Here is a 12557-nt window from a genome sequence, read left to right on the forward strand (position 1 = left end):
CTACCGCCGCAGTTACCTTCACCCCTTCAGGCCCCGGACTCACCTGGAGCTGGACTCCAGCAAGAGGGATGCTTTTGGAAGCCCTTGTCAAGAAATTTCAATGGACTCTCATATGAACATTTGAAAATTGCCCTGTTCTGACTTTTTTCTAGTTCCCTGTCTAGAACTTGTAATGCTAATTACTCTTGCCTTTACTTCTCCTTCACATTCCTTCACATCTCCTATTCACGATTCAAGGCTTTCTTTTCCCCTTAGAGATAAGAGTTATGCAATCTGTGAGTCTTCTAGAGAGACCCACTGAAGGGGTACTCCAATTGCCTAACCCTGCATTCCTGTTCAGCATGGAAGAAGCCAAAGCCACCTGTGTCCCTATTCCCTATTGGTAATTTGGGTAACCTCTTCAGAGGATGGTGTAATAAGAATAGGAGGTAGGAAGTGGCTAAGCAGTTAGGGTTAAAAGACCCCAAAGAAAAGTAGCCAGTTTCTTGGCTAAAAGTCAAAATGTCCTTGGGCTTCTTAGCAACATACTCTGTTCCAAAGGCCAAAAATGTCAAAAGTATTTGGGAGCTTGTATCTAATCCTTAAAAGATTTTAGGGTTACCACTTCAGAGGGGGGAATGTTAGCATAGCCAAAAGCCCCATAAAAATAAATAAATGAAAGAAGAAGAAAGAGTACATTAAGTTATAGAAAAAAGTGATGGAGAGATATGGGAGGAGTTGGAGGGGAGGGAGTGGGCATGGATTTGATCAAAACACCTTATATGCATGTATGAAATTCTCAATAAATTATTTATTTAAAAAATAAAAAAGAAGATCAGCTCTTCCTCATGCAGAAGTAATCAGCTGCCAATAATTATTGGGGCCTGCTGCCCATTTCCACAGTCCTGTGCTGGATTTTTGTTGGTTTGACTTTGCATGGTTCTTGTGCATGCTGACACCTCTGCCGTACATTTATATGAGCAAGATCCCAAAAGCCTGTAGGACTCTATTTCCATATGGTCAGGTACCTCCTCCCTGGCTCTTATGGTCTTTCTGCCCCCTCTTCTGTAATGGTCCCTGAGCCCTGGGTGGGTGGAATTTAATATGGGAGTCTTGTCCAAGGACCCACATTCTGAGACTCTTATTCTCTACCCTTAGCCATTTGTGACCTTTTGTGTTCCTGGCCCTCTGGTTCATGAGGGAACTTCACTGATGAAAAGTTAGAGATGTTTTAGTTGAAATGTAACCAATTTTGTTGTATGTATTTGAGGGGGCACTAGGAATTGAATCTGGGGCCTTGAACATGCTTGACTTAGATACATCCCTAGCAGGATACTGAAGTGTTCAATTTCCCCACAAACAACATTATTAATACTTCTCCAAATCCCCAGTCTCGATGTTCCTTCTACTAGGAAAGACCTCTCCTTTCTTTCTCCTTTAAGATTCAATTTAAGTATCACCTCTCTAATGCTCATAGCTCTGGTAAGCATTCTCCCTGTATTATCTACCTCCTGAAGTACTCTGTCCATAGCTTAATCGCCGTACTATTTACTACTTTATACTGAAATCTCCTACTTGTCTATCTATCTTTTCCACTAGACTGTGACTTATCAAAAGTTAAGGAGTTAAGCCTACTCATTTTGTTATGATGTTACACACAGATCTGATATATGAGATGTACTTACCAAACCTGGAAGTGATACATTCATGAATAACATTTATAAATTTTGGGACTATATTTACTCACTCTTTCCTGAAACCTGGAAATTTCATCAGCAGCCATTTTCCTTTTTTCTGCCTTTTCAGTCTTTTCCTTTATCTCCTTTTCAAGTCTCAGAAATTCTTCGTGCTCTCTCTTCTGCTGGGTGTAACTTTCTAGGAGTAGTTTTAACTTAAATTGGCGCTGGCGCTCTTTCTGCTGCTTTCTCTCTTTCTCCTCCTCCTCTCTTACCTGGGAAGCATGCTTCATTGACATTTCTATACTTTTCTGTTTCTTCCAAGCTTCAACTGCCAATTTCTGTTTCCTTCTTTGCTCTTCCTCTACCTTCTGACTATCTTCTGGTTTACTATGAAGAAGCAACAGTGTGTTGTCTGCCTTTTCTTTTAACTTGAAAATGTCCTCTTTTTTTTGCTGCTTTTTAGTCTTCCAATTTTGAATAGACTAGAATAATCAAAGTGAAGCAAAATGAAACAAACCAATTTTAATCAGTCCATGGTATTTAAAATACAAACTCAATTTTTTTTTTTTCTAGAAAAGATGCTGATTTGTAGGATACTGGGTATTTAGGTTTTCAGGTTTTGTTTCAAACCAATACAAATTTCTTTCTATTCACACTTAAAAAGTCCCTGTATCTTTGAAAACTCTGGATCCTGGGTTATTCCTTGGCCTTCCCCTACACTTAGAGAATATCATCCTCTAGTGTGGTTTGCATGGTAATATCCCTTTCCTCTAATTATCTTTATTTTGTTTCCAAATTCTTTTTATAGGTATAGAGTACTTTCTGAGAGATTGTTTCTCTTGTCAAGTATCAGAAGAGGAATTAAAAACAGAGGAATGTTGAGCTGGCTCAGCAGTTAAGAACACTGGTTGTTCTTGCAGAAGACCCGGTTTGAATCCCAGCACCCACATGACAGCTAACAACTGTCCATAACTCCAGTTCCAAGGGATCTGACAGCTTCTTCTGTCCTCCTCGGGCATTGCATGACATGGGTGCACTTACCTACATGCAGGCGTAACACTCATACACATAAAATAAAAATCATAAATGAAATATTAAAACAAAACAAAACAAAAAAAGAGGAATGAAGAGCATGAGTTGAAGCCAGATTATTTGGGAGCACATCCTGGCTTTGTCATTAATTAGGAGTGACTATACTATACTGCCCTCATTTTGCTCACCTATAAAGTAGCAAGAAGTAGTTCTTTTTTAAAAGTGCATGTATGCACACGCACTTGTGTTGTGCAGTGCCCACAGAGGACAGAAAGGGGTGTCGGATCCCTTGGACCTGGAGTTATTTCTTAGACCGTCATTCTTTATGGTGCATTATTCATTCGTTCATTCATTCATTCATTCATTCATTCAATAAATCCTATGGAATGATATGCAAAGCAAGTGATACGATTCAGAGATGGCTAATCATACTAAATACCATTTAGACAATGCTACTCAATATGCCAGTTGTCAAAACTACCAAGAATTCATGCAAGAATGTGTATCAATGTGCTTCTTCCTTCAATGAGAAAAGTTTTCTATGAAAAAAAAAACAGTATGAACTAAACAGTATGCTTACTTAATGGGTAACTAATCTCAAGTGATCACCTTCTCATGGTAGACCAGTTACAGTTTGCAAACCAATATCCAGTCCATAGATCAGCTTTGAGCAGCACATTCTAGCTGAGATACAACATGGGCATGCCACAGCACATGGTGAAAGAGCTATAAACAAGGCGTTAGTGAATGCCCAAGGGGGACTACTTAATTTTAGGAAGATAAGAGAAAAAAGCATTTGATTTAGGCATACTTTGTTAATCAAGGAACAGAGAAGGAAGAAAAGAACAAACACAAAATGAGAAGGTTCTCAAGGGCACTTAGAAGGTTCTCAAGAGCATGTCTGAAAATGGGGTCATCATTATGTAAATACAGGTTACGGTAAAGAAATGGGGAGCGTAGAAATGGTAAACGTTGTACTTAACATCTTAAACTTAGCAGATTTAAAAATCAATTCTGGCATTTTCCCTAAAGTTCCCTCTCCTCCCACATGCAGAAAACTGCATCTGCATTTTCATACCACCTCTACCTTAGCCGTAAATCAATAATCAAATATCAGGAAATGGAGCAATCTGGAATTGGGGGCTTACTTTTATTACAAGGAACACCATGTCTCTTCCTTTTCTATATACGGGGGTGTGCTGGATAGCTTTAGTTGTCAACTTGACACATCTGGTTAGAGGGAGCCTCAGTTGGGGAATTGCCTCCATTGGACTGGCCTGTGGCCATGTCTGTGGGGTATTTTCTTGATTTTTGAGTGATTTAGGAGAGTCTAGTTCACTGTAGACAGTATCACCCTGGGCAGGGTGTTCTGTATTATATAAGAAAGCAGGCTGAGCACGGGCCAGAGGAGCAAGCCAGTAAGAAGCATTTCTCCATGGCCTGTGTTCCAGCTCCTGCCTCCAGGTTCCTGCCCTGAAATGAACTGTGACCCAGGAGATGTGAGCTAAATAAACCCTTTCCTCCCCAAGTTGGTATTGGTCACAGTGTTTTGTCACAGCAATCAAAGGCAGAGTAGAACAGGAGATTTCCCAAAGCTGTCAAATAACCCAGCAAACTTGGTAAAGCATAGATTTGCTGGGCCTAGAGTTCTAGTTAGATCTGTGATTTGGGGACTGGGAAGTTATGATAGGTTCCCAGTAATGCTGATTAGTGATCACTTTGAGAATCGTGGGTTTCCAGTGCTTTAGAAGAAAAGGTCCAACATTTCTTAATGTCTTATGATTCTGAGTCTTTAAAAATAATTGATACTTGGGCCAGGCATGGTGGCACATGCCTTTAATCCAGGAGGTAGAGGCAGGTGGATCTCTGTGAGTTGAAGGCCAGCCTGGTCTACATAGTGAGTTCCAGGACAGCTGGGGCTACAGGGAGACCCTGTCTCAAAAAAACCAAAAAAAAAAAAAGGTACTTTAAAAATATTTAAATTTTCCTAAGTCAATCTCCTTACATTTGCCTTATTTTAGATGGGATAAAACAGAAAAGGTTGCCATGCACAGGACAGTATACGACCAACAGAAAACTCCCAGTGAGACTACATATGGAATCAATACTTTTTAGTGTGTGTCATTTGCAGAACACACGTCTTCTTGCTAAAGCAAGCAAGTTAAAGCTCATCATAGCTGAAGTCTATCCATACCACCACACAAACACAAAAATCACAACAAAATACCTGAGACTTTCAGATAGATAATCAATTTTTGTCTAAATTAATAAGGTTCTTAGTCAGGGGGGATTTTTGTTCCCCAGGAGAAATGTGGCAATGTCTAAGGACTTCTGTTAAGCACAATAAAGAGGGTGTTACAAATATCTAGCGGCTGGAGGCCAGGGCTGCCACTAAGCAGGTTACCATGCATAGGACAGTACACTACAACAAAGAATTATTTAGCCCCAAAGATGACAGTGCCAATGTTGAGAAATCCTGATCTAGATCAAAGTCAGACTAGTACTTTTATGAAAATGGACCTTTTGGAATATTTGCTCCAATCCTATTAAGAGCTACTCTCTTAGGGTAGCTAAAACTTTAAGTCTTTAAGTAATGAGGTTGAAGCTCAAAAATATCAAAGAAACTTTGAATAGTCTTTTTTTTTCTACTTCCTTTTGATTTCCTATAGAAAATCCTGTGGCCTTTGCTGGTAAGATAACTTTTTCCTGAAGTCTGAGTGGCTCTGAATCATCCACAGTTCTGGGAAGTAGAGACACAGTCTTGCTCACAGAAGTTTTATGGTCTACTGTGTGATTTCTTGTGGTAGAAATGTTTGGTTTTAAGAAGTCCAATTGTAGTTTTACTATTTGGGTAAAATTACTTAACTTTCAATGTCTGAGTTTCAACTTCTAGAGTATGGGCTAAACATGCTTCATGGAGTTCTTGGAAAGTTAAGGATATGGTTAAGGGTTCAGCATGGTGCCTAGAACGCTGACACATAGAATGAATAACAGCTATTATAATTACAATTACCTCTTTTTTTCTTTCTTCTAGAGCCAGAAATTTTTGATACCATTTCTCATGCTGCTGAACTTCATCCTGTGTTCTTCCTGGAAGGTGTTCTAGAACTTCTCTCATAAATACCGGCTTCCCTCTGTGTTTGTTTCTCACCTTTACAAAGTTCTGGTGGTCAATATCATCCCAGCCCCCTTGTCGCCCTCCTGTTTGCTGAAGGAACTTTTCAAACTCTACCACTTCTTCTGGAAGAGTACTTGGTGTTACTTTATCAACATGAACTTTGCTTGAGATTGCTCTGAAAGCTTTCCCTGTTTCTGAATTGCCCAAAGCCCACATGTCAATTTTTCTTGAGATGGCACTCAACTCATTATTCGTTGTTTTCTCTTCTTTAATAAGTTCTTCATATCTAAAGTTAAGAAAAATGAAGTTAAAAAAGGATTCCAATCAATTCATAGCAACCCTTTACTTTTCCACAAATTTAATTATTCCTGACTCCTTGTATAATTTCTTCCAGTTGACATTACCAATATTAACATATCTAATCCTTAAAAGAAGTTTGTTTCCTCAAAGGTAAACAATCTTTCAAATTCTTATGATTTTCTAGTGTCCAATTATGAATGCAAATTCAATTTAAATATGAAACGCCATCTAACCTCTAAGACAGAAGGCAGTGCTATGCTGCTTTTGTGTAAGACTCATTACACTTGTAGGCAACAACCTAAAGGTGAGTTACTGGAAAACGACGGTAAAACTTTATATTAAAATGAGTTTAAAACATACATTAGTCTCTGCTCTTCTTTAAAAGTGTTAATTGCATTTTCAATTTCTTCCATCATTTCTCTGAGCTTTTCAACAACTGTAAAAAAAACACCATGTCATATTTCAGTACAGCTGAGTTCATAATTAAGAAAAAATATGGAATGTTCCCCTAATTTAAAAACATTTCCTAACCTAAGAGTTATGAAAGCTGTGGTCAAAAGTAAACTTTTATGATTAAAATTCTTTCTCATCGAAGATATTTTCCTATACACCCATGTTATTAAATGTTATAAATAATTTTACTCCTATAAAAATTATGTCATACTACACACACTATTGTTTGACTTGCAATTTTCATTTAAAAACATGTTGTGGTTTTTAAAAATGTTCTGGATAGCCAGGCGTGGTGACACACACATTTAATTCCAGTAGGCAGCTTTCTCTGAGTTTGAGGCAAGCCTGGTCTGCAGTGGGACTTCCAGGCCAGGCAGGGGCTCTGAAGAGAGTCCCTGTCTTTAAAAAATATTATGGGTGACTTTTAATATAAATATAGTTAATACTACTATATTTTTTCTATGGCTACATATACTTCATTATCTAAAACCATCTTAATTTAATTTTTCTGTTGATGAAATTTTAAATATGTATAATGCTATGATAAAAATCTTTGCATATGTATTTCTGAATGCCCAAATAAGTATTTTTACAAAACAACTAATAAAACTTGAAATACTGAATAAGAAAAGGTTTGGTTTTACAGTATGCTAGCATCTGTCATACTGCTCTGCAAAGAGGCTCTGCCAACTCTTGTTCTCACCATGTTCCTTCCGTGTACTTGAAACCACTTCCAAAACAGGGCAAAAATCTGTCAAGTTAACTGACATTTTTATGATTACTAATAAGCATGAATAGTTTATTTAATCTGTGTTTTGCATTTCTTTTGATACATGATGCACCTTATAACCTCTGCCCATTTTTGCATTAGGTTGTTTATCTTGGTTGTTCTAATTTGTAGGCATTCTGTACATCTTATGAATATTCAACTTTTAAATTACACATATGCTTTTCTAATTTGTCTTTCAACACTGTTTATGGGTTTAAGTTTTTTAAAGTAGTCAATTATGGTCACTTTTTTCCTTTAGATATTTATTCTTATTTTTCTTATAAAACATAATACTATTACAAAATTGTTCCATGGTTCCTCTAGTATTTTATGGTTTCATTTAACTTAATGACCAATAGCCATTCTATTCCTATTTGTCAATTTTAGTGCCTACTGTGCTCCAAGGGCTGCACAAGGGCTCTAGCATGCTGTTTCATTTCATTCTCCCCAAAACCTATGAGGCAAGCCCTGTGATCTCCACTGCACAGTCTAAGACACAGAAGTTCAGAGATTAAGAACTTGTCTAAAAGCTAACAAATGACAGATCAAGGTTTTGATCCATATTTTCTGAGTCCACGCAATTTGAGCATTGTACTTTACTACTTTGAATCTTCAGGCATGAACACTGGAGCACAAGGCGGGAATTTGATTTTGGTACCACCTGTCCCAACAAGTGTTTGTCCCAGTACAGTTGAAACACTTCTTATGTATTTGAAATACTTCTGAAAGGTAATTTTTTCCCAAAGCAAATGACAGGAAAAATAATGGACTAGGAATCAGGAAATCAGCTTTTTTCTACTTAGTTGGCTGAATCTGAACCTTCCTGTATCACAGAATTTCTACCTTATGACATCTCTTCTGGCTATTTTATAACTTTTAAAGATTGAATGGCAGTTTAAAGGTTAAAAACAACGCTTCATAAACACCAGGTAATACTCTTCTCCACTACATCCTTATTAATTCTTAACTAATGAAGTAGGGCTTAGCTCCACTAATGCCAAATAGAAAAAAAAAAAAGACAATGTATTAGAAAAGCATCAATATCTCTAATAAGCAACAGAAAACAGCAGTGTGTGTATATACATGAAAGAATCTTCCACTGAAATTTACTTACAATCAGGTGTTGGCTTCATATCTTTTAGCTGATGTTGAAGCTTCTTAACATTGTTATGTATTTTGGCCAACTGTTGCTGTATTTTTGCTCCTGTAAAGAAAAATATATACTTTAAAATAATTATATAACACATGTGGTTACAATTACGATTCTACAGATTAAACTCAATACAATCAGTACAAGACAAGTCAAGAGGCTGGAGAGATGGCTCAGTGGTTAAGAACACTGCTGCTCTTACAGAGAACCTGAGTTCTCAGGTACCCACATGGCAGCTAACAACCATCTGTTATTCTAGTTCAAGGGGATCTGACACCCTCTTCTGGCCTCTGTGGGCATTGCACACACAGTGCACTTACATACATACAGGCAAAACACTTATATACATACAAAATAAAAATAAAAAAAAACATGAACATTTCAATAGTGATCATTTATCTCTAAACCACCAGGACACTAAGTATCCTTGCTCTAAATAAAACATCTCTCAATGCTTTCTAATATTTGAAAGAACAGTTGGTACTATAAACCTGTGATAAGGTTTGTAATGTGTCCTTTTTGACCCCTGTGGAGACTGAGTTACTGTATATTATTTTAAATGCATGATTAGTAACTGAACTTCAACATGTTTTTTTCTTTAAAAGTATTTTTCTTTTTAACTTGCTATAATTTATGGAAACAGAAATTGATTTTAACTTTATATTAGAAATATTAAAACTGTTGTTCTAGATAGCTTTGGTAGTCAACTTGACACACCTGGTTAGAGGGAGCCTCAACTGGGGAATTGCCTCCATTGGACTGACCTGTGGCCATGTCTATGGGGTATTTTCTTGACTTTTGAGTGATGTGGGAGGGCCCAGCCCACTGTGGGCAGTGTCACATCTGGGCAGGTTATTCTGTATTGTATAAGAAAGCAGGCTGAGCATGGGCCAGGGGAGCAAGTCAGTAAGCCTGTACTCCAGCTCCTGCCTCCAGGTTCCTGCCCTGAGTTACTACTGTGGGCTCCCTCAGTGATGAACTGTGATCCAGGAAATGTGAGCCAAATAAACCCTTTCCTCCCCAAGTTGGTATTAGTCAGAGTGTTTTGTCACAGCAAATGACGGGAAACTAGAACAACTGTCCAGCCAGTATTATTTGTGTGTGGATGTGTCGTATGCGAATGTGTTTATATATGCATGCACTGTGTGGACATGTATATGGAGGCCAGAGGTCAGCACCAGGTGTCTTCCTCTATTGCTCTCTACCTTGATAATTTTTTCATAAGAGGGTTAGAACTCAATCCTAAAAGTTTTTATTAAATGTATGTACGTATGTATCTTGTCTGTTTCCACTCTCACTGTGTTGAGGTTACAAGAAGTATATCACCACACCTGATTTTTATGTGGGCACTAAGAATCTGAATTTAGGTTCTCAGGCTTGTGTGGTAGGCACTTTACTAACAGTCACTTCCTCAACCCCTAACTAGTATTAATTCTATGGAGACTGACAAATTTCTCATTGAGAGTTAATTTCATTTAAACACACCCTCTAGGATAGGTATGGGTGGTACCAACTGGTGTGACTGTCATTCACTGGTCTCTATGTCACAAGTGGCCAAGCTTACCTTAAACCAACTCAAAGTAAAATGGTAGGTCCAAAATAAAAAAGTATAAAAGCAAAATAAGGGTCTGGGACATTTACAGATGATCCAGCAGCAGAAACACTGGGTTATTCTTCCATATTTTTTCTGAAGTAGTAATTATAATTGAAAATTTATTTAAATTAGGTTTCTCTCATAAATACACTCATATATATTCATATGTGTCATCATTGAGTAGTTTATGCATCCTCCTTTTTTGTTTTTCCAACTTTTCACAAACAAGCACAAAACTCAAAGGTTCTATTAGGAGAATCTTTAAAGACAACTTTTTTCAGGATTAAGAACCAAACCCAGGTCCATCTATACAAGACAAGTACTATCATACCAAGATACTCTGTCCTTGCAAATTAAAAAAAAAAAAATATCAGTAGTTTGGAGCTGGGCCAATATACAAATTCAGCCTCCAAAGATAAATATTCGATTTGGGTTCCATTTTAATTTTTTAAGATTTTTTTTATTTTTTATTTTTGGTCTTTTTGAGACAGGGTCTTCCTGTAGCCCCAGCTGTCCTGGAACTATGTAGACCAGGCTGGCCTTGAACTCAGAGATCTGACTGCCTCTGCCTCCCGAGTGCTGGGATTAAAGGTGTGCGCCACCATGCCCAGCCTTTTTAAAGATTTTTTAAAAAATTTAACTTACTTTTATGTGTTTTGCCTGCATATATGCAACTGCACTATATGAATGCAATGCCCACATAGGCCAAAAAATGGCATTGGATTCCCCGAAACTGGAGTTGTGAATGGTTGTTAGCTGTTGGGTACTGGGACCTGAACCTGGGTCCTCTGGAAGAGCAGCCAGTGCTCTTAAACACTGAGCCACCTCTCCAGCTCCAATTTATTTTACTTTTAATTATGTGCATGTGTGTTTATCTGTGCTGTGGTATAACACATGAGTGCAGGTGCCTGAAGAGGCCAGAGGAATCAGATCTCCCTGAAGCTGGAGTAACAAGCCAACTGATGTGGGTATTGGAAACTGAATTCAAGTCCTCTGCAAGAGTCAGTAAACATTAAGCCATCTCTCCAACCCCTGGTTCCATTTTTTTTTTTTTTAAAGCAACTTTCGAGCCAATTCTCTATTATTTTTAAAGAAAATATTTAATTTTGTTTTTACTTAAATGCATGTGTATGTGTGGGTGTGTCTGTGCACATGTGTGCAGGTGCCCATGGAGGCCAGGAGAGGCCACTGAATCCCCTGGAGTTGGAGTTACAGATGGCTGGAGTTACAGATGGCTGTGAGCTGTCCGATATGGTTGCTGGGAACTGAACTCTGGTCCTATGCCAAGAGCATCAAATGTTCTTAACCACTTAGCCATCTTTCCAGCCCCTTGGCTCCACTTTATAAATTAAAATTACAAAGTTCCACAAAAAGCAGCAATGTTATCCAATGAATTTTATAAAGATTTGCTCACTATTAGAACTTCAAGTCAAAAAACTTTTCTGAAGCTAGGTATGGTGGTGTATGCCTGTAGCTGTAGCATTTAGGAGGCAAGAAAGAAAGGATGGGATAATGACAAGGAAGGAAGTGAAGGGGGGGAGAGAGAAAGAGATTTTTAGCAAAGTTGAGTAATGAGGAAAATGGTGTTGTTTTGTTTTCACCATAGCTTGGTAAGTTATACAGTATCACTATAGAGCAATCATATTTTATCTGTCATTTGGAAATGATACTCTGTATAGCCAAACAAATGCAACGCAGACTAAAACCAAGGCATGCTATCTGAGGTAAAGAATAGTTACTTACTTCTTCAGAGCTGTGATACATGAAGAAGTTGTTTCTGTCTTTTTATGCAAATATCATACCATGCATTTCTTACTGTCTTACATAAGCATAAAATATTAATAACAAGTGGCAAAACTGAAGAATAAAAGTCAATAAAATAAAAGTTGCTTGAAAAGGGGGAAATCAGCTGGACATGGTAGCACATGATTATAATCGCAGCATTTGGGGTAGGGTGAAGGCAGGAGGCTCAAGAGTTCAAGATCAGCCTTGGCAATCAATACAAGGAGTTCAAAGGCAGCCTGGGCTACATGAGACTGTCTTAAAGGAACAAAAGAAAGAGAAATACAAGTGACATAAAAATTACAAATTTGGATCTTCTATTTAAAGATACAAGCAAGTGATGAAAGATCAGCCAGAGTCTGGGGGGGGGGGGACTGAGAGAAATGAACAGTTATTATGACAGCAAGGTCTAGCTTTCTCTATGAATTCAAGAAGTAATTAATATCTAGTATTTCTATTACATCCTGTTGTCATTCCAACAGAAGAGGAAGAATGAATCTTGATACTACCCTACAAAAGATTACTGTTTAAAATATTATATTCTGTGATACATAGAAATTAAAGACAAAAATTTATAGCTACCTTTGAAAGAGATGTATCTTTGCTCTGGAATGTGTTACTGAATATGTTAAAGCTGTAATAAGATGCTGCTTCTAATCAGGTGGTTATTAAATTTAAAAACATTTTTAAAAAAAGAAAAA

The 12557-nt window shown here is 37.6% G+C and overlaps 1 protein-coding gene across 1 annotated transcript in view; it reads right to left on the reverse strand.

Moving 5' to 3' along the window:
* The window catches only part of Ccdc112 (coiled-coil domain containing 112), a 54446-nt gene that overhangs the window by 6655 nt on the left and 35234 nt on the right, over positions 1–12557 (reverse strand). Inside the window, exons 4-7 of the mRNA XM_008825258.3 lie at positions 8445–8534; positions 6469–6544; positions 5704–6094; positions 1727–2140 (exon numbers count right to left, since the gene is read on the reverse strand). Of these exons, the coding sequence (XP_008823480.1) occupies positions 1727–2140; positions 5704–6094; positions 6469–6544; positions 8445–8534 (971 nt within the window). The remainder of the gene's footprint in view (positions 1–1726; positions 2141–5703; positions 6095–6468; positions 6545–8444; positions 8535–12557) is intronic.

This window comes from Nannospalax galili, unplaced genomic scaffold (genome assembly GCF_000622305.1).
Source record: "Nannospalax galili isolate Female #2095 unplaced genomic scaffold, S.galili_v1.0 scaffold128, whole genome shotgun sequence".
Classification (NCBI taxonomy): Eukaryota; Metazoa; Chordata; class Mammalia; order Rodentia; family Spalacidae; genus Nannospalax; species Nannospalax galili.